Source organism: Acanthopagrus latus, chromosome 8, assembly GCF_904848185.1.
Source record: "Acanthopagrus latus isolate v.2019 chromosome 8, fAcaLat1.1, whole genome shotgun sequence".
NCBI classification, from domain to species: Eukaryota; Metazoa; Chordata; class Actinopteri; order Spariformes; family Sparidae; genus Acanthopagrus; species Acanthopagrus latus.
In genome coordinates, this window is record NC_051046.1 from 3158267 (window position 1) to 3186202 (window position 27936).

Genomic DNA, 27936 nt, shown 5'->3' on the forward strand with positions numbered 1-27936 from the left:
CTCAAGTTTTAACGTGACGTCAACTGCAAATCATTCATAGTTAAACAAAACAGCACTTTATGAAACTTTCACTGCAGCTTTACTTTTTTATTTCTCCCATAAAAACCTCCAATACAGACTCTCGTCACATGAATAATATGATTTTCACAACTAAAACCACTTAATAAAAATAGCACCTTTTTCACCTCGACTGGTAATTTCACACAAAGTACTGAATAAGATTACTCTTAAAATGTGGCTAAAATCCAAACTGGCGAGGTACTAAAGTGAAACCCGGCAATTTAATCTTCTCAGCATTAGTGGTTACACATTTGCCCAATCTTAAAAACAAATCAGCCTGAAATATGACAGCAGTAAAAACAAACAAGAGCAAGAACTGGTCCAGTTAAGACCTGCTGGAGGGGAGAGGGGGGTTTGGAAAGGCAAGGTGATCCAGTTCAGTAGAGTTTTGTGCAAAGCGTGAAATTAAACTTTAGCTCGACAGTAATGTTTGTCATATATTGTATATGAAGAGTTAATTTGCAAAAACAGTGAATTTGTACACGCAAGGGAATATCAAACTGTTCTTGTGTGGTTTCTATAAGATATCTAAAATGTTTCTACTTTTCTTAAACTGCTTTTTTTAAAACTTAAAAAGAAAATCATTAAATCTGGCGGTAATTTTAAGAATGGCTTTAATCTGTTTTTGCAGATAAACTCTTCATATACAGTAGGTAGAGTTACTAGAAATGCTGGTATGTGTGTTGTGACAACTACACAAAGAATTGACAGTTATTGACACACTACGATACATGGCTGACTTAAAATGTGTGTAACTTTCTTATATTTAGTGTTAAAACCTATACTGTTGCTTTTCGCTGTGGGTTGTATGGCACTTAATTTTCTAAGAACTAGCCACAGTAACAGCTACATCTCCCCTGCGATAATCAGGAGCGTAGATTAGAGAAAAATACACCTACAAAACTTCTTCTACCTGCAGATAATAGCTGTTAACTCGACAGTTATGAGATGTGACATGATCCGGCTCGTCCTAATGCAGGGGCCAGCCTTCCTGCTCAAACACCAGCTCCACTGCTTCCTTCACATCCTGCACAATGACGGACGGCTGCGTGAGGCTGGGGTCGAAGCGAAAGTCCCTGTGGCCGTGGAAGATGCGCTGCTCGGTGACGGTCTGCGTCGTGTCTGTCGGCAGCTCCTGCTGGTCCCGGCTGTACACTCCTGTGCACACCAGGATGGAGCTGCAGCCCTCGGGGAGGTCCTCCTCCGCCCCGTACGTGCTTGACGCACCGCCTAGTTCTGCTGATGTCATTTTAGGGACGTCGTCGACGGTTTCTGCCAGGGAGTCTGCACCTCCTCCGCCACTCTTAGCCTGCATCTGGGCCTTCGTGTGGCGAGAAGCCTGGAGGTAGCGGTTGTAGAGGTTGGCGCCATATATGTCAGCCATGGGGTTATCACTATAAAAAGAGACAATGAAAACACATTGAAAGGATCTTTTAAGTTCACATTAAAACTTTGGTGTTAGACAGAGTTTTACGTCGGCTGATCTACATTTATTGTTAATCAAGGAGGGCGATATTTGGAAATGATATACATGCTACATTATGCTTCCACTCGACCACATTTAAGAGCTCAATATAGTTTCTAGTTAAAATAATAAACATGATTTCCACGGGTTAAATGTGGATCTGTGCTCGAGCAGACTGAGTCACTCACCCTATAGCATACAGCCTCTTCACAGGTGTGGTCCAGCCAAGTCGCTCCGCCTGCTGTCTGACCAGCAGCTCAGCGTAGTTATAAGTCACCACACTGGGTTTACCGATCAGAGCCTCGTACTTCAGATCGTAGCCTGTGACCTTCTTGTACAGGCTCTCCAGGCACACCAGGAACATACCGTGTCCAAACCTAAGAGACAGGAACATTTGGTATAATAGCACTGTAATGACAATCAAAACTTTTAATAATAATGATAATCTCAGTGTTTGACATTCATTTCAGTAAGACACCAACACATACTGTACCTGGGATTCTTGGCCTCGGCCATCCACAGCAGGTCCATGTTACAGGCCAGGACCGGGATGTGAGGGTACTGCATCGAACTCCAGGAATTATCTGGGTTTCCGTTTGTCAGGAGTATGTCAACGATGAGCTGGAGGTTGGTCTCCCATCTGATTGGCTCGCCGAATAAGATGACAGCTGCAGGAAGAAGCAGGTAAAGAAGGCCTTTTTTTTTAAAAATGGTTATTAAATTTGTAGGCATTTCACTTTTTCCTCCAATGTTGAGTGTGTGTGGAAACATACCATCGATTGGCCGTAAGCCTTTGGAAGGTGGAATCTGTAAGACATTATACACAGTTTGTAAGATGTATAACTCATCTGTATCTGAACATAAACCAGCCAAAGAAATAGAACTTACACTATCTTTGGGCCTTCTGTTGTGGTCTACGACATCGAGAAGAGGATATGCTTCTCTGAGCATATCTATGGTGACGACATCCTGAAAGCCCAGGCTGAAATTTGTGTGTTAAAGTAAAATATGGTTGAGCCACAAAACACACGCATGATTTCAATACTACTGTTTGGACTTTGTAATGGTCTTCTATGATGTGTTTCCTGCATCAACCACTAGGTTAATATGGGAAAAGAAGCTTTCAAATATCCACATGGTGACTTGGATTAACATGGGGGAAGTAAAAACTCCAAACATTTCCTAAAAAGAAAACCCTGGATCAGGAAATCTTTTAAACGACCTCACTGAGACAGTCAGGCAGCACAGGGAACAAAGGGTACAAAGATTAAACACTGATAACAAAGTGGAACGTGAACAAAAATGCACTGAATACACAGAACACGCACACTTTTAAAAAGGTCAACATCGAGCGGGAGTCCAGAAACCAGACCAGACTTAAATCCAAAAAAACAAGGATACTTGTGAGCGACCTCCTCCACGGGACCCTGCCCAGACACCAGCACGCGCTTTTTATGGAACTGGGTAAACATTCGCAAAGGACTGTGGGACAGCATCACCTGGTCTGGAGACACCTGAGATAAAGACGGTGCAGAGAAAAACACTTAAAAAACACAGAACAAAGAAAGCTGAGAGCAGTAAAAATGAATAACGATGTTCAGTTTACCTCCACGTCCAGCAGATGGGACAGATGCTCAGCTTTGGTCTGCCTCATGCAGTTCCCAGCGTTGGTGACGAACACCACGGGCACCTTGTATCTCCCGTTGCCATCAACCAGGTTCCTGAAGCACTGCTTGGCCTCAGGGATGGGTGTCCTGCCCCGCACCAGCACCCCATCGATGTCGAAGAGGAGCCCGAAGGACTTGTGGCCCTGAGGGGCAGGAGGAGGAGGAGGAGAAGGGAGCTGAGGACACAAAGATGGAGCATGTAGAATAATAAAAACATTATCATTAACTTCACTCATAATCTGTGTTACTCACTGTTGGACTGAGGGAGACTTTGTCCCCACAGAGAGATGGAGGAGATAATAGTAACAACTGTGATTGTAAATTTGTAGAGCTTCACCGTTTTATTCGTGTGTGTGAGCAGTGATTAGCTTACTGTCTCCCCCCCTCTTCGACGTTGAAATGGCAGTTAAACACAACAGACAGCTGCTAAAAGACCAAAGTTTCACCTTCACCTTCACCATACAAGTCTGAGTAAAGCATTCTACTTACATGGCTGTAGTTTCGTGAGGTCGGAGTCGAGGTGTTTACTTGTTTGGCTGCTCCTTCACAGCAGGATTTCAGCAGCTGCCAGCCACTTCTCACAGGACTTATCCTCTGCATTTCACTCTGTGTGTGTTTGTGTTCAACCGGCGGGTAAACAAGAACACAATGGCGGACGGAGCCGAGCTAGCTTCAGCCGAACTAACAGTAACTGTCCACCGAGCTGCTCTGACGACAGAAGAAGTGGGTCATGGTGTCTCAGGACGGCGAGAGTCAATACTCAACTATCCGCTCCTGCGGCTGTGTGGCTGCCATCATCCAACACACTGAGCGGCGCCGCGCACGCCGATGACAACGACTGCGCATGCGTGCGAGACAACTGGCAGGTATTTTACTACGTCATGTTGTTTACCGGAAACGCAGAAGTGTTCAGTAGAAATGAAACTTAAAGATGTGTTTCGTTATACAATGTGACAACAAATCTTTCTGTTTATTTACATTTTTTTTTTTAAATCTTTAAAAAATTTATATTATTCCTTATTTTTAAAACTTTACGTTTTGTAATAATTTCTTGTCTGTTTACACTCCCCCATCATGATTTTAGATATTTAAATATAAAGTCCTATATCAATTATTTGATTTATTTGACTTACCAATTAATTAGTTTCTCTTTGAATGTCTTTGTTTTCTATGATCTTATTCCTTTCCGGTTATCTGAATGTGTAGTGGCTAACCTACAGTTTGGGAAATTATACATTCAAATAAGGAAAATAAACAAAATATGAAATAGTCTCTTTGTCATATATAATATGCAAGTTGTACACATGTACTATTCTGTAATCTACTTCTAATAATTCTACTACTAATTCTACTTTCATTACATAATAATCATCATAATACAAGAATAATTACATTACAGTAATTTTGTTTGCTGTGTAGCTTCTCCACAAACAGTAGCTTCTATAAATATTTGACATGCAGTGCTAAGAGTCTGTATTTCTTAGCATTTAGCACAGGTGTAAAAAATAAACATAACTAACACTGTCATATCCTGAACAGATCTGAGCCATCATGTGTTAGTAACACCTGAGCTTTGCCAACAATAACAAATCAAAACGTCTGCTGTGAAAAAGCCTATTGCTGGTTGCAAATTCATTCTGTAAAATAATCATTGGTGATAATTCATTTAAAAACCTTGAAGCAAATCATTTTTATTAGTCCAAAGTACAAAATAGAAATAACATTCAGTCTAAGTTTCAGTACACACAGTGGCACAAACATTTCATGTATTAAACAGATTGTCATCACAGTCCAGTCCTCAACTAAATCGCAGCTCATTTTCCAGCCCGTAGATTTTTGCCTTCAGCGTCATCAGCTCACCCTGGACCTTCTTTGTTCTGGCGTTGGTTTGACGTACCTCATGCAGGATGGCTAAGTCCTGGTTGGGCCCAATATTCAGAGTAGCCTGAAGTGGCAGACACATAGACACCAGGTGAAACAGTTTTAATGTTAACTATCATATCAGCAGTATGAAAAGCTGAAGAAATTATTTCAAAAAGACATGAAAGTTTAAGAAAAATGTGTTGTAGCAACGACAACATATAATTTTCTTATATTCAAGAAAACTATATTGGGGAAAAGACATTGATAGACACATTGTTTTTTTTTAACCTTGATGAGTTGTTTTTCTACATCTTTGAATTTCTGTCTGAGTTGTTTCAGGTCCGTCTTGAAGCCCTCCACCTCCATGGCCCTCCTCTTCTCCAGCGCCTCGTAACGCTGAGTCATCAGCTGAAGACGCTTGGCCATTTTGTCTGAACGCTCCTGTGCACAAAGGTTTATTCAGTCCAAAATAACAATGACAACAAAACTGGATGATGAAAGTGTATGATGATTTTATAGACCCAAGCACCAGTACAACAGTGTTACCTTAAAGATTTCCCTGCCCACGTCCCCTTCTTCTCTGATTTGTGACAGTTCTGTCTCCAGAGTGATACACTGCTCCCTGTACATCTCTGCCAGACGGTGGGCTTGCTTCAGATCCTCCTGCAATGCCTGATGAAACAGAGTCATTTAGAAAGGTTCATTAAAAAACTGCAGAAAACACCCCAAAGCAAAATGAGATTTGATATTATATATATCATATGGTTGTTTTTGTTTTTGTTTTTAACAGTATTTTACAACACTGGTTTCTTTAAGATCTATGTAAATGTTTTTTTCTTTTAGATATAAAAAATAACCCTTTTACCTTTAGCTCCTCCTTATTTGTTTGTTGAAACTCTGGCTGAGGCTTAGAAAGGAGCAGCGCTGTGCTGCTGCTGGGCTGCCACGTTCGGCCCGGCTCTGTGCCGGCAGGACCAGCCTTCCTCAGACGGTTGTGGCAGGAGTCCAGATCCCGCAGCAGCCGGTCCTTCTCCGCCATCCAGCTTTTCTCATGAGCCCGTGTTTCAAACTTTAGCTGTAGGAAATCTTTGGTGCTCCCATACAACAGGTTCTGGGTTCGCTGGAGCCTTAGTGTAAAATAAGAGAGGAAGTGAAAGTCAGAGATTGTGCCAACATGAAAAAAGTGTTGAAATTAGCTGGTCTCAGTTGTAGGTTGTCCATTAGGATTGAACAACTAAAAACAGCGACCCACTTGTCATTGAGTGCAGTGATTCGCTCCTGATCTCTGCGCTGTTGAGCCTGAGCCTCTTCTGTTTTGATCCGTCGATCCTCCAGCAGAGACTCTACCTGCTCTTTGGCCAGACGGGTTTGTTCCTCCATCTGAGCCTGCAGGGCCTCCACCTGAACACAAGAGCCACAAAAATAAAAGCTTAGTCATCTCATGGCCAAAATCATGGCGACAGGAGAAATGCTAGTATTGACTGAAGATGCGTTTCTGACAGATGATAGAACATAAATCCAATCTGACTGCATTCAGAAAGTGAACACCAATTAGACGTACCTGGAGCAGCAATGTCTGGTTATCGCTCTTGTATTGTTCCAGACTCTCTCCATTTACTCCGTCTACTGATTTTGTTCTCCTGCCACTCTCTGCTCAAACAGACATGAAATCAAAATGTAAACAGTCTATGACGAGTTAACTAATCACATTCACATCTCTCTTAACCTGTAGGCAAACTTTAAATATTACATCAGGAAAAGGTATTTGTAAAAATATTTTCCAACCTTTCCTGGTCGCAGCTGGCTTTAACTTTGTTGGCCTCAGATTGAGATTGTCATCCAGTGTAGACTCAACGTTCCTCTGTGAGACAGTCACCTGAAATACGACGTCACATATAGAATTTCTTAAAAACATTTTCAACCTCATTTTCTTGAAGGCCCCTTTGCCAATACAGATTAATTCACTAAAAAGAAATGCAATGAATAAAGTAATCCATATCTGTTTTAATTTTACTGAAACTAAAAAACATGACTCAGTCACTAATGCATGCATGCAAACCTTTAATTTAAGAAACTGTGTCATCACTTTGAGCAGCAGTCAGGGCTAAACATGTTTACGTGATGAATTAAACTTGCACCTTGTGAGGAGGTTCCCGGTGGAAGTATGTGATCTCTCCTGCATCAGGACCCACCAGGGCCAGAAGATGCTGGATTTTCTTCCTGTCCTCCAATTCTCTGCACAACAATGATTGGTGTATAGATATTTTTATGCACAGAAGTGCTAGGTAAGAATAACTGCACACTCACACACGTGTTTAGACTATAAGGTTGATCTCTGTAAAGAACAGTCTGTATGTGGTCTTATGTTTTCATAATCAATGTGCACCTACCTGATCTTTAACCTGTCATTTTCTGCGTACAGCCGCAGAGACTGTTCTCTCTCTTGGAAAAGGTAGACCTGCATGTCACTCAGAGCGTTCTGCAGCTCCGCAATCTCCCCCTCGCGCTGGCGAACCTCCCACTGCAGTTTATGCTGGAAAGATATCCAGGACGGAGAGGAGACATGTTAGAACAGGTGAATAAACTGTGGCGTAGATGAAAAGCAGCGTCAGACTCATGGCTGTGTCTCACCTGGTCATCTGTGATGCCTTTGTACTTCTCTAGCATCTGCAGCAGCTCCTCATGTTCCCCGTCAAACTGGGCGATCTTCTTTCTGTAGTACTCCAGCAGCTCCCTGGAGGGACGCAGGTACCCGAGCCGCTCATGGATAGGGGGAAGAGGGGAGTCAGTTTCTCGACCAGGGGTACGCGTGTTGGTTCTGTGGGGATAAACGCATCTTACATTAAGATAAAGAATACATAATGGTGATAATGTGTTTGCTCTAACCACTTAACTATATTGTCTGCTGTAACTTTAATATGATAACATGACATTTTTGCCTGTGCTTGTTCAGTACAAGTAAGCTCCAAATTTTATAAGTGGAAAGAAATTAAATGAATGACTAGCCAGGCACTTAAACCTACTTAAAGAGTAAGACCAAATCCATGTAGGATAAGACTTAAACAGTGGGAGACCAGACTGATAAAATAAGCCTGAGCATCAATAAGGAGGATTACAGTTAAAATCATTACACCCCTCCTCTCTCACAATGGACACGTTCTGTGCTACAGCTGCTGAACCACAAAGAAATGTGTGTCCTCAGGTGTGTCTCACCTGTGTGGCGTTGCATCTTTTGTTGGGGATCCCATCCCAGACAAAACACTGAAAAGAAAAGTGACAAAATTAGTGGCTTCATCAGTGTTGAAGAGAACAGCTTACAGGTTACATCCAAGACCACTGTCATCATCACACTTTATTTCTTCTCACTGTAACAGTCTAGATCGTCTTTCTAAAATATTTACAAGTCAGTGATGTGAAGTTTTACATGTCTATAATCATATAATCTAATAATTTTAAAAACCTTCAGGCCGGAATTTGAATATTAACAATGAATAAGTGTTGTGACATGTGTTTAAAGGTCTGTACAGGTGAGCTAACACTGTATGTTGTTAAATACACACATATAATAAGATACTTGGGGCTGGACGCCAGGGGGAGCTGGACGTTTGTGTTTAGGAGTTTATATTTTACATTTTAACGCTTCGGACACATATTAATCACCTGGAAGACAACTCAGCTCAGCCAGATTTGTTAAAATCAACATAACTTAATGAGGGAATCAAAACGAGCATGTCATGTTTGGTTGTACAGCAAAAAAACAAAAAAACAAAAAAAAAACGTTTGCCTGTCTTTCATGATATAACTTAAAGATTTACTGATGGAGAAACTTCAGATTTAGCGAACATAAAGTCAGCATATACAAGTACAACAATTCATTTTCAGTGTATTTCTCTCCGGTGACAAACTTATATATTTAACACACAGTCACAGTCAACACTCACAGCTCTTCGGTCGCAGCAGAAGTTGTGATGTTCGTTGCTAGCAAGCTGTTTAAAAACCCGGAAGTTGACGCCTCTTCTTCTTCTTCGTGGGAAGCTGGAAGCGTGTTATTCTGCCACCTAGCGGCAGGATGCGCTACTGCGAGTAGTGGAGGGTTCATGAAACAATTAACAAGCCAATAACAACATAATTTATCATGTTAACTTTGTGGCAGTTGAGATAAATGAAAGTGAGAGAGGTTTTTTTTTGCAATTACAGTAAGATGCAACCATTATTAATGATATTCAGGCAGTAATTACAAGATTAATGGGTGGACTTTACTTCCTTCTGTGCACCCAGCAATTTTTCTGTGTTTTAAAACTTGAGTCTGTAACATAATTAGATAATTTATATTGCAAGTAAGTGCTCAAGTTACTTCTAATTAATATAAAACATGAGTGATGGGGAAAGCAGCAACTGTCGACGGAAACAAAAGGGAAAAGGATATCACTTCAAAATAAATGCCTAAATATTATTTTGCTTTTTAAAGAACAGGCTCGTTGAACACAGTTTTAAGTATTTCCAAGCGCATTCCGTTTTTTAACAAAGAGGAAATTGAAATAAATAAATGTACAAAAAAAAAGTAAGAAAAGTAAAAAAAAAAAAAACTTAACAGGAAGTAAATTTTGATAAATTTAAACCCTATTTAAACCCTAACCCTTGCCAAAAAAGATTTAATAATCTAGATATATAATAAATAATCAAGTTATAAACAACAACAACAACAACGTCTTTCTTTGGCATAAAAAACAAACATTATAATCCTCAAACAGATATTCTTCTTTTAAGCCCTTCTTCTTCTTTAAGTGCATCCTGTTCCAAAAAAGCCTCAGAGAATTGGAAGTGTGGAAAAGATTTTTCTTAGATTCAACATGTTCCTGACGAAGAAAAATCATGATTGAAATGCCTAGATTGGACATGAATACCACAAAGTGAAACAATTAAGATCATCACACAAAATGTTTTTCTAGGCGTATACTATCAAAACAATTTTTATCCTCTTACTATGAAAATCTCCACCGGAAGCTCGTTGTCCGTGCGTGCACCTTGACGTACTGACGCCTCTCCGGTCCTGTCAAACTTCTCCGGCTCCTGGTTCTCACGTCGGTCTGTTTGCTGCCGTGTCTCTCAACGATGGAGAGGAAAGTCGCCCGGGAGTTTAGGCACAAGGTAAGATACAGACCTTTTACTTTTATATTTGATTAAATATTTAAATAAAAAGAGCTCGTTCTCTACCTGGCTGTTACTCAGGTGTAACGTTATCTTTCAGTGGGGTGTTACGCAGACGTGCTGCAGGCCTCACGAGACAGGAACAGTTTAAAAAACACTTTAATTTCATTTATTTGTGTTGAGAGCAAAAATCAAAAAAGTCAAACACAATTTAGAGGTTAATATATAATTTATCACTCTTGTATACAAGTTATTTATTTGTTGTTAATAGATTTAGGGATTTTAATTTCACTGAAATAAATGGTTTTCTTTGATTTTCTTGTGTAAAATGATTTTTACAGTGTTTATAGTCAGTTAGGTGGAATTTACAGGCAGACTAGTTGAAGAGTTTCAGCTACATTATATCTTAAAAGTCAGTTCTCAGCAGCCATATTGGATGACTTCCTTCCTGTATGTGTCTCACCTGTTCTCTCTCAGGTAAACATCATATGCAACTGATCAAACAAATGTTAGTGAATCTATGCGATGTGGTTCCATGAATTGAGCACAAATGACGCCATGCTGTTGTGGTTGATGTTGGCACAAATGTACATAATAAGTAAAACAGGACAAAAGGAAAGGGAACATGATATGTTTCAGAGTGTTTTTCAGCCCCGGAGCATGTCGGGATCACCACACGGCCATCTGTGCTGCATGCAGTTGGGCAGGGTCCCATTCTGGAGGCTCTTCAAAAGGGCATCTCAGCACTGGGTTAATGGCAGAGCGTGTCAGACGTGAGCAGCTGAGCGGAAGAGATGTGGCAATTTACCGTTTTTAATTAGAGGCAGAGGGGCCAACGTGGCACAATGAGGCGTTGTGTCTGTTCTGGAACATCGTCCACGTATCTCTGTTCGGTGGACAAGAAAAACTCTATTTCTATTTTTATTTTTTGTCATTTAAAGGTGGATATCAAAGGTTTGGGCCTATAGTGTCTCATTCTGTGCAGAAAAAAATCTTGTGTGCTCTTTTTAAAATGGGTGTCTGACTGATCGATTATCACCTGCCGGATTGGTTTTATGGTGCCAAAGTCTGCAGGTGGAGGCCGACCGTGTCTCACTTCCCTGAGCGAGAGAAATTTATCACCGTCGTAAACACCATGACACACACACACACACACACACACACACACACACAGCAACCACCCTGCAGGGTCCACATAGTTTACACGTACACTAATCTTATAATGAATCTCAGGTAAACTCTACTTTTAATCCAGGAATATTGAACTACTTCAAACTTTTACAAGATGCTTTTTTAGTTTTTCCTTTGCTTTATTAGTCTTAGAAGTACAGCAAAGGAATGATTCATCTTTTTAATGTTATAAGTAGGATTTCAGTTTGATTCTCGACTATAAAATTCAAATTAAACAGCCTTGGTTAAAGCTTTTTAATGAAATCAGGTTAAGATAATATTTGTGTGCTTCGCAAGAGTCCTAACTAACTAAAAAGGTAATTTCCCTATGAACGAAATGATAAAAGAGCCAGAATAAGTTGTGGATGGAAGTAATCCTTACTTGCAGTGATACGGAGGTGTCTGAATGTGTTTGCGTGTTTTGCTCTCTGATCTTTGAGCTGTTTAAGATGAAGCGTGTGAATGTTGGGCGTGAATGGTAACCTCTGTTTGTGTCGTGAGATGTAAGACGACACTGCTGACCTTCCTGCTGCAGCCTCTCCTCAGCTGTACTGCCATTATTCCCTCCCAGCGGTTTGATAGTTAGAGAAGAGACGTCCATTGCTACCTGCTTCAGTCTCCGGAGGCTCGTCATCCCGGCGGCCTGAATTTAACCATCGCTCCGATTAAATAAACCAAAGTTTCTGGCGTCGGGTTTGAACGTTTTTTTTACGATAGGATAGTGAAATGTGTTACATCAGTGATTGGCCGAAGCGTTTCCTCAAACCCATCCTGCTGCAGCTGAACCGCCGTCAGGTTTGTTTGACTCCAACACACACACGGACACACACACACACACAGGTGATAGTTCACCCGACCCGGTGGTGCTGACAGGACCACAGGAGAGAGGTACAGTGTGTGTCAGTGGGCTGATGTATTCCTACAGCGAGAAGACGGATGGCACCGTGTGTTTGTCCTTTCTTGCAGGTGGAGCTGCTGATTGAAAATGAAGCAGAGAAGGATTACCTGTACGATGTCCTCCGCATGTATCACCAGTGAGTAGCATGTGGCGCTGTTGCTTTTTCTGTTTTGTTTTGTCTCTGTCTTGAAGAGAAAGAAAGATTGTGCCCATGAATAATCGCTTCTTTCAACCAGAACTGATCAAATGTAGTTCACAACACTCAACGTGTGACATTCAGTAATTTTTATGCATCTAAATATGTCCAATCTAAGATAAAATGCCACTTTTATTCTCATTTGCCTCCAGTGTTGCTGTATTCCCCTCTTGCTCTGTGTTAGCTGCAGGTGAAATGATGCCCGAATGCCTTTTTTCCCACTTCACCAGAAATTGCTCACTAGCTTTTAACTTTTTCATGTCTTTTAGTTTTCAAAGGCTCTCGATAGTGTCACGCTGATGCACTCAAAGCTCCAGGTTAACCTCACCTGTGTGCCCGGTCATGGTTTCTGATAACAGGCTGGTCTCAGAGAGCCGGGGCAGCGAGGGAGAGAGGGGGGTTGGGTCGGACTGAGGGGGCTACAGGTCTAGGTTTCAATTAATCTTTGTACAGAGGCAGAGCTCTGTGGCCCTGCTGGTTAAGCCTCTGATCAGTTTCCACTGTGCTCCGACAAGCCTGGCCAGTTAGCCACAAAAGCTTTTTTTTTTCTATGTTCATCCTCCAAACGGTGCCTATTAATAATTCAAGCAGGAGGCCAGGTGGACAGATTTTATGCCGTAGCTGTTACTGTGCTGCTGTTCTCGTCCTCTTTTGAATTGTGAAGGAAAGATGGTTGGGTTATATTTTCCATTAACATTACTTGTACGTCAGACTGAAGTTCATATGACGTTCAGTATGTCTAAATCGAAAAATTCATGTTGTAAAAAATAAAGGGATCTTATATTGTATTTTCCAAAAAAGAAAGTGTACCAAACTTCCACTATTCGTCTCCGTCTCCTCTCTCAGGTCGATGGATCTACGGGTGCTCGTTGGGGATTTGAAGCTGGTCATCAACGAACCGAAGCGCCTGCCGCTGTTTGACGCCATCCGACCTCTCATCCCGCTCAAACACCAGGTGGAGTACGACCTGCTCACCCCGAAGAGGTCACGGTGAGTCCAGCGTAGACTCGTGTTTCTAGTACTGGTGTACATCTGGTCAGTATCACATAGTGTGTGTGCTTACGTAATGAAAACAACCAACAAAGAGGATGTAATTACAACATAATATCCCTCTGTGCTTGTCAGGATTTTTCTTTGTTTTCATACTGAAGCCATTCGTCTTGTCCCTGTGTAGAGTTCACCTGTCTCACACATCCTGCTGTACATCTTCCTGTTTCTCTCTGTCTCTCTCGGTGGTGCAGGAAGCTGAAAGAGGTGCGTTTGGATCGGACACACAGAGATGGATTGGGTCTGAGCGTCCGGGGCGGGCTGGAGTTTGGCTGTGGTCTCTACATATCACAGATTGTCAAAGACAGTCAGGCTGAAAATGTTGATCTCCAGGTACGTTTGACGTTTAACTGTGATGATCATTTATCTAAACTACTTTTGAAATGTGGACTTGATATGTCAGGTACTTAAAACTAGTTTTAATGAATGATATCATTACTTTTTGCAATCAGTTACAAAAAAGGTGTGTGTAGATGATAATCGTGAATGTTAAATGCAATTTTATCAATATTTTCATAAAATTTAAGGACTATGCGAGGGACCGATCGTCTGTCTTATCAGTGAAACTGTGATGGTTTTCTGTGGCCATGTGTCTCAGTGTTTGTGTTATGACACCAGCATCCACTAGGTGGGGTAAAGCACCATGTTTTTTGCACAGTGTTTGCATGACAGTCTCTCTCAGATGGGCTTTAAATAAAAGAAACTTCTGTCATGAAAGAAGAAGAAGTACATTTTTAGATCGATGCTTTAATATAGATGAGACAGAAAGACCGCTGTGGCTCTCTGCAGGCTGGTTTTTAGGGTTAGATCTCATCCAAGTGAGGGTTGTCTCTGAAAACATGGCAGCTTTACAAGTGGCATAAAGTAATACATTAACAATCCTTTATTATATATTGCATAAACAAAACACAACCAAGGAGGTCGCAGTGTTTATGTATTAGTTTTACATGCAGAGAAGCAATACAACAGCTGTAATGTATAAGAGCTGTCTGTCTTATGTTGATTTACAGCCCCGTCTTTGATTAAGCTTTGAAATGTAGTTTAAAACAGGACTAGGCTGACTTAAATCAAAATATAAATCAGTCACATAGATCAATAAAACTTACTGTAGCCGGTGTGTTAAACAGTCATGGGTGTAAGTTAAGCGGCAATAAAATCATCCGGGATCTTGATTTATATTAAAAGTGAAGGTGTCATCCATGATTTCCCATCCTGTGCTGATGTGTAGGTTGGGGATGAGATTGTGCGCATCAACGGATACTCCATCTCCTCCTGCATCCACGAGGAGGTCATCAGTCTCATCAAGACCAAGAAGATTGTGTCACTTAAAGTCCGGCGTACGTCAAACACAAACTCACTCTGCAGCAACAGCTGAATGACTGATGTGCACGACGGTGATTGCTCTTTAACAGCAGCTTCATCGTTAAAGATTTTAATTTGTTGTGTTTTTTTTCTGTCTGTGCAGACGTGGGGATGATCCCAGTGAAAAGGTAAGATCGTTAACGAGCTGCTGTTTGATGAAACAGGCAGTGACATGCAGAGATCACCTGTGTTCTCATTTGATCACATTCACTTCTCCAGCTCATCAGATGAACCTCTCAAGTGGCAGTTTGTCGACCAGTTTGTGTCCGAGTCAGGGGTAAGAGACAGATTTACCTTCTTTCTTTGGTGTTTTAGCACCTCAGCCAACAGTTAATCACAATTTTTCTTTCTGTCTGCAGGAGAAGAAAAGCAGCGTCGCAGGCTTGGCGTCCACTGGAGGTAAAGAAATCAAGGAGAAGAAGGTTTTCCTCAGTCTGGTGGGCTCCAAGGGGATGGGCATCAGCATCTCCAGTGGGCCGACACAGAAACCCGGCATCTACATCAGTAACGTCAAGCCAGGTTCTCTTTCTGCGGAAGTCGGACTCGAGGTGATCGCTCAAAGTGACCAGAACATCCCTGTGAAATCCTGAGTCTTTACATACCGGCCTGCTGTCAACTGCTTCTGTGTCTTTATTCCAAAATGTAGATTGGCGACCAGATCGTAGAGGTGAACGGGGTGGATTTCACCAACATGCACCACAAAGAGGTGAATTATGCTCAATTAAATGATTTGTCTGCTTCAGTCCAGTGTTCATCAATCTTTCTTAATCCTACATCGATAAACAATTTAGTCGTTTTTATCCAAAGCACCCACGACACAACGAGAGCATCTGTTTTTAACTGTGCTCTTGTGATGCCATTAGAAGTTAAACGTCTCATCGCTGGCAGTGTTTGTTCAGTGTTTGACTCCCTGAGCTGCAGATCCAAAGCCAAGTCAGCGTTTAACCAGCCAAAATGGTTTCTGCAGTACAAAAACGTCCCTCATGGCCTGTTGGTTAATCGCCAAAGTGGCTGACGGAGAAAATAAAAGCCTGCAGTATTTACCGGGAGTTGGTGTTGATTTCACACTCTGATAAAAACACATAACACATACATGTGTACCTCACACAGGCCATGAAGCGCTGTTAACATATTACCCTTAATTTTATTATTGGAAATGAACTTTACCTTTAACAAGTGAGATCATTATTTTAAGTCATCTTGTTTTATCTTTCCAGGCTGTGAAAGTCCTGAAGAGCAGCAGGAGTCTGACTATTACTGTCCTGACAGGAGCTGTAAGTACAACTAGCTGCATTTTATTTAATAGAAATTAATTATAATATATGACACATTCAGTACTACAGTGTGTCCTCTTTTGCTCAACTCATAACTGTGTTTTTTTCTCTTAAATAACACCTTAGTCATGTATGTTGAATTAAAAATAGACATGTTTAACACCACAGACTTCAAGATGAATATGATTGTATGTGATGACACTCACCATTTAAAATGATGCGTTGATGGAAAGATTCCCAAGTTTCTGAGATATTAGTCTGTCTTGGATCTTATCGGGGATATTAAAGTCTCAAAACGATATTTAAATATAACAGATGTCTGCGTGAGTTTATCTGTTAATTCACTCTGAATGTAAACGCTCATACCGATAGAAATGGTGCCATGCCGCCAGCTTGACTTCATCCCTAGTCAGCCTCTGAGTTTCCTGGGAGATTTCGTAACCAGGTGGCGATAAAAATGGCACAGTGAAAGTACAGCTGTGGATCGAAAGTTCACAGAATAACATGTAATCAAGGATGGGGATAAAATCTGCTTAATTACCTCTGACGGCACCCAGAGAGCGAAACCGTTCTACCTTAACCAATTGGTATTCCTGACCGGCACAGATGCTTCGGAGACATCACATTTCCTCGTCTGAGCTTCAGCCCGGCTGTCTGCAGGAGCAGCATTAATCATCGCTGATGTCACTCGGCAGGTTGTTTACCTCGGGACTCAGCGACGATGACTGTGTAACCGAGACGAGCAGTCCCGTCTTATTTACCGTTTCTTCCTCGGTGCCTGTCTAAAGCATTTATTTGTGTCTGTTTGTGTGAGTCTGTGTGTTTTCATTTTGCTGTTTTGACTGCAACACATCCACATTATCAGATTATTGCTATTCAAGGCAAATTACATTACATTACTTTATACTGACGATAGAAAGTACCCGTCCGCTCGTCTCTCTTTGTCTCTGGTTTTGTTCTTGCCCTCCAGTCACCAGAGCCAAAAAGTTTAAGGACCCGCCGCTGTGCACGATATTTCCTTGCCTGATTATCTGTCTCTTGCTGCTGTCACCCTCGCAGGGCAGCGATCTGTTCATGACAGATGAGGAGCGGCTGGCAGTGGAGGCCCGCAGAGAGCTGGACAGGCAGGAGCTGATGCATCAGAAGAGGGTGGCACTGGAGACCAACAAAATCCTTAAAGAGCAGCAGGAGAAGGAGAGGCAGTGAGTGAACAGAGCAAAGCGTCAACTGCTCTCCTGTCTTTGTCGTTTGGTAGAAGAATGGCATTTGTCTTGATCTGCATGAACACGAGACGGATGTTTTAGTGTCTTTGTCGTGATGTATTGGAGGTATATTCATCTATAAATTAAGAATCTGGTCTGATGTAGCTCAGAAAGATATCGTGACACAACCCTCAAATCAGATCTTACCACACAAATACAAACCCTATTTTTGTCGGCGGGATCACTTGATGTTTAGACAGGGTTTGACCCAATTTTGAAGAGCATCATTTGATGATATGAATAGAATTTCTATTTAAAACTGACAAGCTGAGTGCAAGTGGATATCAAACACACACACATATGCAGAAAATGCAGCTCACAAGTAGTTTCACCTCGAGCTGACTGAAGCAAGCCATTTTTTCCAAGGACATTTGACGGACATATTGGTACATCTCAACATAAATGGTGCCCTGTGTGCGTCCACCACGTCTTTATCCTTCAAGCTGAAAGGTTCCTTCAGACACAGCTGAAATTGATTTTTCCCTCAAGACAAAAAAAAAACAATTTGACCCAACAACCAATAATCAGCTTGGTGAATACCAGCTGATTGAGACTTTAGAAGCAGCCTCCCTCCGCATTCAGCCGCCAATATCATCTGTCAGTCAGTGCTAAATTATGTATTCTCAATGGCCTGCTTCTTTTTCTTTTCCTTTTGTGGATCAAACCTCTCCTGTCACGCTGAATTCACATACCGCTAATGTATTCAGGGCAGCGCGTGACCTGCGTGAACCACAACACAAACATGCAAACACAAAACACAAAAACATCCTGAGTCCTGAGTCAGCTAGGTAAATGCCTCACATGCTTACATTTACATATAACGGGGACAAAGACAGCAAACGGCACTTGAAATGATTTTCCATCCAACCAACGATTCGTTATATTGCTCTGTAGTTACATCATATATATATCGTTGGCACATTCTTGTCAGGCGTTTGTAAATTCAGAGGATACGCTCTCAATGCTTAAACGCCGGTGGTATTTTTGAATGATTGATGTAACTGCATAGCAGGCGCTGCAGGACTGACACTCATACCAGCTGCTACATACTGAATTAAGGTCATATATTCTGTATTTATAGCCCTGTGCTGCCGTATGTTGGATGTGTACAGAGTTTAATATTGTGTATGTGTCATGTTTTTTAAACAGGAGACAGATGGAGATCTCTCAGAAAGCTGCAGAGGAAGAGGAGCGCTACAAGAAGGAGATGGAGAAGTATACAACAAGCTTTTGTGTTTTTAAAAAGGTCCACTGTGTCAGGGTTAGTGTTAGGTAGCAATAAAATGATCCTCGCCTCTTGCTGGCTGCTAAAAAGGCGAAAGGTCTTCTCTAGAGTCAGGTTTTAGTTTGTCCAATCCAGGCTACTGTAGAAACATCTCTGTAGTTATGAAAGGCTCATTTTAAGGTAACAAAAACACAATTCTTTAGTTTCAGGTGATTATACACTAATCAAAACATTATATTGAATATCATATTCAACTTCTGCTAATAGAGGTCTCTAAATCTGACACACTCAACCTTTGAATGTCCATAAAGTGCCAGTTCAGTATTGTTTTAAGCATGTATGAAATATCCTGCGTCTCTCACTTGTTTCGTCGTCCTCCTCAGGATTGAGGCTGCGGAGATGAAGCACAACAGAGAGTGGGAGGAGGACTGGGGAGCCAAAGACCGGCCCAAGAGTCCAAAGAGCCCGTCGCCAGCCCCGCCTGAGAAGAAGACCAGCCCGTCTCCAAAGGCCAAGAGTTCTCGTAAGGACACCTGAAAGAAACTTTACCCTGAAGTGCACGAATCCTATATTTCTCTTTTCTTCTCATAGAGTTGTAGAGGTAACTCTTTCAACCTTACTTCCTCTGTTTGACGCATGCTCTGTCTCTCCTGTGTGCTGTGCTGCTTTTTATGGCCTCTCCTCTAAGACGATGAAGCCCAATCCTTCAGAGAGGAAGACGAGGAGGAAGAGCAGGATGAGCGAGTGAGTCCCAGCTGTCTCTGTCACAGCTGTGGTACCAGGATGTTCATGCAGACCGTTGCTAGATTTCCTTTGACAGCCATTTCTGCATCCGTCAAAATACAGTTTGCATCATTTGGTTTTCAAGAGGAGTTTGCAGAACTCAAAACAAACTAAATCTGTTGTCTTCCATTTCTGTTTTGATTACTGTGTTGTGACTCTGAGTCGATTGTTTTGCTTTTTTTTTTTTTTAACATGGGAAGGTTTGACGTGTGCTGAGACTTCTTGTTACATATGTTTAAAGACCTGTGTTCATCTCCATCCTCAGCATTTGGCTGGTTTTATCGATATGAAGGGAAACTGCCTTCAATGCGCAAGGTACTGTCAGCGGCCTGACTTCAGTGTGGTGCAGTGGAGTTTCTGGTGTTTAACTGGTTTTTATAACGTCATGACAAAGGCGTGGTTTCATACTCGTAATTCACAAAGTAGTTTGCTGTGGTTTTATCACTTCTAAACAGTGTTGTGCTGTGTGTGGTTCGGAGTGGCAGATGTTGCTTTTTGTTTTGACTTACTGGTGGCGTCCCAGAAAGGAGAAAAGAAGAAGAAAAAAAAGAAAACTTCCAACACAGACACGCTGCAGGAGCAGAGAAAAAACAAGAAGGAGATGGAGTTCGAGCTGAAACTCGCCAAGGAGAAAGAAGAGATGTACGAAAAAGAGAAGCAACTGAAGATCAACCGGCTGGTTCAGGAGGTACGAGAGGAGACGTTGGAGTGGAATTTTTAAAATGCACAGTACTGCAATGTTGGCTTGTTTCTCAGGGTGACAAGTTTTAACTAAATGTAACCATGTTGCACTAAATTCCTTGCTGTCTGATGCGGCGTGGCCCTGGGTTCCTACCAGGTCTCAGAGACGGAGAGAGAAGACCTAGAGGAGTCGGAGAAAGTGCAGCACTGGGTGGAGCGTCTCTGTCAGACTCGGTTGGAGCAGATCTCCTGCGTGGAGAACGAATCCCCAGAGGTACCGAGTGAGACCTCCTCTGTCGAAACCTCTCTGCTCTCAGAGCTCTGCGATGATGTTTGTGTCATTGAAAAACTCCTCCTGATATTATTTGGTCGCCGGTTGTTTCTGTCACCATGATAACACTTAAATTATGTTCTTCACAGTCATTACAATTCAGCAAAAAACAAGATGTGTGATGTTTTGTTGCTTATTTCACCTTGAATGCTCTATTATATGATATATATTCTGCATATAGTGAAGCAGCAGAGGGTTGGTGTGCTAGAAACCGGTTCATACCACTAAAAACAACTTTTTCAGCAAGTTAAAGTAGGTTGAATATACCAGAGATCTAACAGTGTGAATTTTTTTGAGAATTAAATCTTAAATGCCACAAAAAGACAAACACTTTGGCCATAAATTAACTTCAGCTAACTGTAAAAGAATCAGGGGACGCAGGACAACAGTCTGTCTGTATTATTTGTGTTTTTGTGCGTTGTTGCCCAGCACCTTCACTGACTTTGCAGATGTGTTCTTGAGAACTGATGCTTGAGGTGAAACAATTTATTTTCCGTGTCCTTGTGACTTTAAGCTCTCCCCGCCGCGCTCTCCTGCCGCTGAGCCCAAGGTGAAGCGCTTCGCTGGCGGCCTCCACCTCGCCACCACAGATCTGGACGACATTAACCTGGATGAGGTGGATCAGAGCCTGAGGGGCCCTCTGAAGAGACTGGCCCCCACCCAGCCCAGCAACAACCAGCCTCCCCCTCCCTTGCCTCTCCCTCCACCCTCACCCAAGCTGCATCCTACCATACCCAACTACTCCCCTCCTTCCTCTCGAGTGTCCCCACAGCGGCGCCCTCCTTCTCCACCCACTGCTCGAAAACCTCCCTCTGGCCCGTCTACCTCGAACAACAAGGGGCGCAGGCCTCACCCTCACCCTCATCCTCACCCTCATCCTCACCCTTCCCAACCTGCTCGCCCACCTTCCTCCAACTACCCTCCTCCACCTCAGTCGTCATGGCCTCCTTCCTCCCCCCAGCCTGCTCCGCGGCCTCCTCCGCCGCCACCTCCTCCTCCGCCGCCCCCACCGCCTCCACCTCCGCCCCCACCCCCGCAACACTCGGAGGATCGAGTCGGACCCCTCAGCGGGCACCGCCAGCATCATCACCATCACCTCCAGCACCCTCCCAGTCCTCCGGATCACAGGAGCGAGTGGGAGTCAGGCGGCTACCTCCCAAGAGGAGGAATTTACTCGTCTAACGCCAGTGAAATGTCCTACCCCTCCAGTCCGAAGGTCAGAGGTTCTCACGTGAGAGACGACGTGTCTGCGTGGCTTTTCCTTTCCTTATTGAGATTCAAGGGCACTTCATTTGTCCTTTATTCGTGTAGGATCCTTGTAGATTCAGAATACAGCACCGCAGGAAGTTATTATATAGAGAATATATAGAGAGTCACAGAGGTTAAATCTTCTTCAAGGCTGCAGGACTCAGTTCTTCTTAATACATAGATTCATGTGCATGTCCTGTTCTGTGTGTTGGGATGTTTTATGCGTGACCAGAAAGCGATACAGGGCATTAGCATGACCTAAGTGGGCCGTCATTGATTTACAGTTTTCTTCTGTGCTGAGGGAAATGCACTCAGAGATGCAGTGTGTTGTTATTGATGTCCTCTTGTAGCTTGGGGTTTGTTAAACTGAGTGGAGGGTTGCATGATGTGTGGTGGGGATGGAAGCAGCATCTTATAGCTCAGTAGAGGGGTTTGTTGTGTGTGCTTGTGGTTGCTTGCTCTCTAATGCACTTCCTCCTTGGTCGTGCATCGGTTTGCCTTTGAAGCCTCCGTCACGCTGTGATATCTGAGACGTTGAGAATGAGTCCTGGTGTGTGTTGCACTGATATTTCTGCAGTGCCGTCTGTGCCAGGGGGGATAACAAGATTAATTTTATGTCACTGTGGTTCAGGTAATGAGAAACACCTCGCATGCCAGTCGAATTTCCAGTTCAAGCTCCCCCTTGGTGAGTCTGCTTCTGTTTTGCATGCGATCACGTCCAGGATGCTTTTATTGTGAAATAATTTAACGAATGAGCATCCTGTTTATACAAACCTGTACTCAGCTGTAGCACGGAAACATGGTCTTTTGCCCCCCAATAGCAACTAGCTCCTAGTCCCCCCAACCAGAGGCGTCAGATGGCTCCCGTCATGTCCAAACCCGTCATGCTGCCTCAGTCCCAGACCCACCGACCAGACCTGCACAGATCTGCAGTCCGTTCTGACGTCTTGGTATGAAACACACCGCAGTCATCTCCTACTACTACAAGACAAAACTCTTAATTCAGCTTAGTAAGGTCGTAAAGCATTCAGATGTTTCACACCGTTTGCCTTCATCTCAGTGATTCATCGCTGCCTCTCTTTACGAGATTCTCCAGCTGTTTCACACAAAGACAATCGGTGGTTATTACTTCACACCGGGGAGCTGTTTCTCACTCCTGACGTGAAGCTGTAATGAAACTGGACTCGTAGCTTATTCCTCAAACTGAATTTGTTTTGCAGGGAGCGCTTTCCAACAAACCTTATCACTTTATTATGGAGCCACACATTCACACCTGGAGAGCACAGCGGCAGAACTACACACTTCTTCTCCCTTCAGTTAATGTATTACCTCTGCAGCTGGAGGTGAAATGTGTTTCTCAGGAGAACAGGAAGGAATGCCATAAATCATTCACATGCTTGTTTTTGTTGGTTTGTTTTTTTGTGGTTTTTTTTACACGTCCACTAAGAGCTGATACGCGTTCTTGTGTTTCAGCCTCCGGAAATGCTGAAACGGATGGTTCCCTTCAACTCGTCGTTTAAATCAAACACCAAACGACAAGTAATCCACACCTATCACCACCTGCCTTAGATCGCTGCTGCTCCTGAGTGCTTTTTCCTCCAGTTTCTTTCTGCCCTTTATCCATCCGTGGTAACACATCAGGTGTCCTCACGGTCGACTGGAGCCTCTTCCTTTAGTTTTTCATTATCTCCTCTCTCTTGTTGTCTGTATCACTTCGCCAATGCATGACTGCACTTTGATCGATGTGGAGCAACACACTGCGATCATGTAGTGTGGGAATGCACGTGTTGTGGTTTTATTGCCGTTATTGGTTTTCATCCGTACCGGCAGCAGCAGCAGATTGTTTCTGTTTGTTTTAAAGGCTCGTTGAAGCCGGTCGTCGCGTCCGTTCACACAGAACATCGGTCTCATTTGATTTAATGTATCTGTCGGACTAAAATACCACATCACTGATATTGTTTTCCAATTTCTGCCTCAAGCCACGATTAAATAAAAAACATATTTCACAAATGAGTTCATTTTTTATGCCCGCGTTGCACAACAACAACAACAACAGGAAATGAACAGCTAGATTAATGTGTTTACTTTGCAGGGAGAAAAATGTGACGTCCTTTGTTCACTTTCTTTTACCCTGAAATTAAATAGCCGTCGACATTGGGTGGAGTCATCATCTGTGGATGAGTTGAATTAAAGTATGAAGCTTTAAAAGCATCTGTGCTTTTTTACTTGGTGTCTCAGAGTGTTACCATGGTTACTCATTTTTCAGCCTGGAATTAAAAACACTAACAGAGAAAGTGGTTGTCAAAGGAAATCTGGCTCGGTCTTCATAATGTGACTTTTTTGTGCCCTGGTTGTTGTTGTTGTTGGCTCTCTGTTGATGTATTGATCTGTTTTCAATGAACTGCGTGTTGATTCTCTTTCAGGGATTTCAGAAATACGAGGAAGAGTTTGATCCCTACTCCATGGTATTGTACCCCGATCGTGTTAGAAGTTTTAGATGTACAGCTGACGGGTCGCAGCTCCCGCTAACAAAAATATGAACCTGCTTTACTAAAAGAGCTGATGTTTCTAAAGGTTACAAAACAAGTTGTCATTATTCCAAAGATACATTAAAACTGACATTACTACAACAATACAGATTAATATAACAGTGGAGAAATTACACAATATTTTAAAGATAAAATTGTTGTATAATTTCAGTATTTCAACTATAAGCCGACCAGGTTAATGAGAGAGGTTAAGCTAATTTACAGGCTATAAACAGTAAATTAAATTATCCGCTGTGTGATTTAACACAGGTTTCTAGTTTGTTTCTCCTGAAGGAGAAGAATAACTAACCTGACGTTAACGACTGTAGAGCAGTTAATCTTAATCTTCATGACTTAATTTGCAGCTGCAGTGTTTTGTTTTGTTTTGTGTGTTTTACTATTTGTCCTTTAATTCTTTCTTTGCTGATAGTTCTCTGCAGACCAGATAGACGGGCGAGATGTGAGACTGCTGAGAATTAAAAAGGTACTTTCTGCCGACACATCAGACGACTCACACTTCAGATATGTTCATTAGAGGAACGATCACTTTTAAAGTGAACTACTCCTGTTTGATTGTTTTTGCTGACTGGTTGTAAGGCTGGACAGCTCGACATTGCTCTGGAGGGCGGTGCGGACTCTCCGTTGGGAAAGTTGGTGGTGTCTTCAGTGTATGAAGGTGGAGCTGCAGATAAGCACGGTCAGTTCATTTTTTTGTGGGTTTTAAAGTTAAACTTGATGACAGAACTTAGATAAATGAAAGTCTGAAGCCCTCAAAAGATCAAGACAAGGCAAGAAACATTTCTTTACTTCACATTTACTTGAGTTAGCTCCAACAGTTTTGCATAGAAAGCCTCTTAGACTCTGTGTCTTTCAGGACTTGTTAAACTTTGTGCATAAAGTGGAACTCAGCACCATAAACTGCATCTTTGAAAACAACCATCTTTAAACCGGTTTCAGAAAAACAACAGATTGAAGCTTTTGTAAGTTACAGCAGGATTTATTGGAGGACCATTTTATTTTGGCTACATTTGCTTAATAAACTGTTGATTAATTCTACTCCTCATTGTAAAAAATCTGCCATTTTAGCAGAATCGTAGATGCCATACTTGCACTGCAAATACGTTTCATATTCACAACATTAGCTCTGCTGTGGAGGTGCAGAAGCCTCATGAATACAAAGTGGTTTGTTATGCTCATTAAGTGTACAGACTGTCCGAATCTGCACTTTATTATTACTCTGTCAATAGTGTTTCCATGGTGATTTATAGGTCAGTACATTTCTGAACAATATCAGTGAACGGTGCTTGTTGACGGATACATGCGGCCGTGTGAGGGACAACATGTTTTAAGCCGACTTGAGTCGATGCAGATTTTAAAATGTTTGAGTGCCTCTTCGAGCAGACGTTATATTCATCTCTGCAGCTGAGGTGTGTGTGTGTGTGTGTGTGTGTGTGTGTTTGCAGGTGGCATCGTATCCGGGGATGAACTCATGGCTGTGAATGGGAAAATCCTGATCGATGCCTCATTGGATGAGGGACAGAACTCTCTGGCTCGAGCCTGGAACAGCGGCGGGGTAGGACTCAGATTAGAACTGAGGATATTTATTATTGACCCTGGTGGCTTTATCGACTGTAGTTGAACCCCATCGACCCTGATTGATCATATTGTTTATTGATCAAATTGGAAGTAAGTGTTGTTTTGAACCTTTCAGGACTGGATCGATGTCGTGATTGCCGTTTCCCCTCCGAAAGAGTATGAAGATGAAGTGTAAGCGTCCCTCCGAATGTTTTTTATGTTTTACAACATCACATCATGTAAACTGTTGTTCAGATGTTCCAGATTGTGACAGTGTGGCTTGTGTGTCTGTGTGTGTGTGTGAATGTGCATGTGTACGCAGCCCTAAGTCAGCATCAGTCAGTCCCGCTTTGAACAGAAAGGTGTTTGAAGGCAGTGCGACTCTGTACAGACACGGCTACCTACTTCAGCACTAGCCCTCCCCTGTCCTCCTCCCACCTCACCCTCGTCCTGGTAATCCACTTAGTCTTCAAACCTCTTCCTCCTCCTCCTCTTCTTCACTGAGGGGAGGTTTGGTGTGGCGGCTTTGTTTTTCTTGAGCGCATGTGACAATCTCCCTGTCAATCAGAGGAAAGCAAACTGTGTTTTGGTATTTATGTCCCCTCACGTTTGTCAAACAGTCAGACGTACGTCTCACCGTTAAAGCTGCGGTACTTCCAAGAAACGCTCGAGCGTATTAATACCTCAAGGCGATGTTTCAGTATGCTCTACAACGATGCGGCCGTGCTTTTTGAGTGGAGACGGGTTTTTTTTTTTAAACTAATGCGTTCAGTGACCCACGCCACCGTATATCTACCGAAGCCCGGCCCAGTGAGCTGTATATACAGTATATATAAACACATGTGGCCTCTGTGGTGTTGTTCTGCAGCACTGGGTCACGGACGCTCGCTCCAGCAGACCAGGACTTGCCGGCCTTCAGCAGTTGTTCTGATTGATGTTGCTGCTCGGGACTGTGACATGTTCTGACATACAGAGACACTAAGTGACACTGAGTAGCAGCGTAACAAAGATTCCTCCTCTGCTGCAGTTCATATCTATTTGATACCAGCAGGGTTTTTGTTGAGGTTAACATGATGGGGTTTAAAACATGCCAAAAAAAAAGTGGGTTTTTCTTTATTTCTCAGTCAGGAAAAGTCAGTTTTTAAAGGAGTAATTTGTGAATTAAAGGCCAGAAACAACAGCTTTGATGTTTCGTCAAAGGCGTCTTCGTACTGTGTTGCATTAAATATGATATCTACTGAAGTTAGCATGCTAACAGGCTAGCTCCAGCCCATCTGGTCGCTGGTTACCACTTTGTGCTGCAAAAGATTAAAGCCCCCTTAGTTCCAGTTATGAGACGTAAAAGCAGAGATCGTATTTTTTTTTTTTTTTTTACACCTATTTTACTTAAGAAATAGTGAAATAAAAGTGTGCACCCTCAGAATTCAAGTTTCTCTAACCCTGCAAAAATATACTAGCTTCAAACTTTGCAGAAATAATAATAAAAACTGTCTTGGATTGTTTCAGTACATTCAGCAGCACTAAGAGGTTTTTCTGCCTCCTTCTTGTTTTGGAGCTGCCGTCAAATTTCTGCCCATTTCTTACAAATTACACCTTTAAGCTCTGTGTTTTTTTAAAAAAAAAAAGCTCAGCTGCATGTGTGTTGGTCTGTTGTGTTTTAATGTGCAGTGAGTGAAGAGAGCAAACGTTTCTCTGCAGTCCAGTTAATAAAGTTTACAGCCGGTTTAACTACTGCACGTCTTAATTCTTCTCTCTTCTCCTGCAGGACGTTCTTCTAGTCTCATCAACAGCCTGCCAAGAAAAGACCGATTTTAAGAAGATTTTCATTCTTGATGATTCCTTCAGGATTCTTCTCAACCACAATTACATAATACTCCTGTGTCTTCTTCATCGTCACATTCATCTTTAGACAAACAAGCTGAAAACGATCTTTTGTTTTTAGGTAACATTTCTATAAGCTCTCTGAGAATCAAACTGTGTCGAAATGTCAGAGGATGATCGAATCAATACTCAGTTGTCTGCAGTAAAAGTGTGTGTCATCTGTCAGAGTAACAACAAGGAAACTGTAATTGAAAGCAGCCGTCCAATCTGCCTTTTCTAAGCCCAATAAAGGACTGCTCATGTTGTGCACATCGATCCCCTGCTGCTTCTTC

General features: G+C 42.4%; 4 protein-coding genes across 5 annotated transcripts; 2 read left to right on the forward strand and 2 right to left on the reverse strand.

Annotated features, from left to right (window-relative positions):
* Positions 1 to 72: 72 nt before the first annotated feature.
* On the reverse strand, positions 73 to 4043 carry LOC119024011 (haloacid dehalogenase-like hydrolase domain-containing 5). 2 transcript variants are annotated; one of them, XM_037106377.1, is made up of 8 exons: positions 3682 to 4043; positions 3132 to 3335; positions 2927 to 3039; positions 2414 to 2507; positions 2299 to 2332; positions 2019 to 2193; positions 1714 to 1902; positions 73 to 1454 (listed from the first exon to the last, which is right to left on the reverse strand). In XM_037106377.1, exons 1-8 carry the CDS (start codon positions 3790 to 3792, stop codon positions 1031 to 1033), a joined length of 1344 nt encoding a protein of 447 aa, XP_036962272.1. In that variant the 5' UTR covers positions 3793 to 4043; the 3' UTR covers positions 73 to 1030. The 2 variants fall into 2 exon arrangements, with proteins under 2 accessions (XP_036962272.1, XP_036962271.1); XM_037106376.1 differs by having other exon boundaries at positions 3132 to 3368.
* Positions 4044 to 4853: 810 nt separating this feature from the next.
* Positions 4854 to 9169, reverse strand: ccdc77 (coiled-coil domain containing 77). The gene is made up of 12 exons (XM_037106375.1): positions 8997 to 9169; positions 8269 to 8316; positions 7687 to 7873; positions 7446 to 7588; positions 7194 to 7290; positions 6841 to 6931; positions 6617 to 6705; positions 6308 to 6456; positions 5921 to 6182; positions 5602 to 5727; positions 5344 to 5496; positions 4854 to 5137 (listed from the first exon to the last, which is right to left on the reverse strand). Exons 1-12 carry the CDS (start codon positions 9152 to 9154, stop codon positions 4991 to 4993), a joined length of 1650 nt encoding a protein of 549 aa, XP_036962270.1. The 5' UTR covers positions 9155 to 9169; the 3' UTR covers positions 4854 to 4990.
* An 882-nt stretch (positions 9170 to 10051) lies between these two features.
* On the forward strand, positions 10052 to 27920 carry ush1c (Usher syndrome 1C). Its single transcript, XM_037106374.1, has 20 exons — positions 10052 to 10203; positions 12340 to 12407; positions 13314 to 13457; positions 13709 to 13847; positions 14743 to 14851; positions 14980 to 15004; positions 15096 to 15153; positions 15236 to 15424; positions 15523 to 15582; positions 16094 to 16150; positions 17210 to 17352; positions 18562 to 18627; positions 19021 to 19160; positions 19326 to 19381; positions 24104 to 24145; positions 24639 to 24692; positions 24806 to 24905; positions 25672 to 25781; positions 25920 to 25975; positions 27549 to 27920. The coding sequence occupies exons 1-20, from the start codon at positions 10168 to 10170 to the stop codon at positions 27559 to 27561; spliced, it is 1665 nt and encodes a 554-aa protein (XP_036962269.1). The 5' UTR covers positions 10052 to 10167; the 3' UTR covers positions 27562 to 27920.
* Positions 19388 to 24097, forward strand: LOC119024012 (harmonin-like). The gene is made up of 7 exons (XM_037106378.1): positions 19388 to 19735; positions 19944 to 20108; positions 20259 to 20375; positions 20947 to 21648; positions 22312 to 22365; positions 22502 to 22630; positions 23154 to 24097. Exons 1-7 carry the CDS (start codon positions 19652 to 19654, stop codon positions 23247 to 23249), a joined length of 1347 nt encoding a protein of 448 aa, XP_036962273.1. The 5' UTR covers positions 19388 to 19651; the 3' UTR covers positions 23250 to 24097.
* Positions 27921 to 27936: the final 16 nt, after the last annotated feature.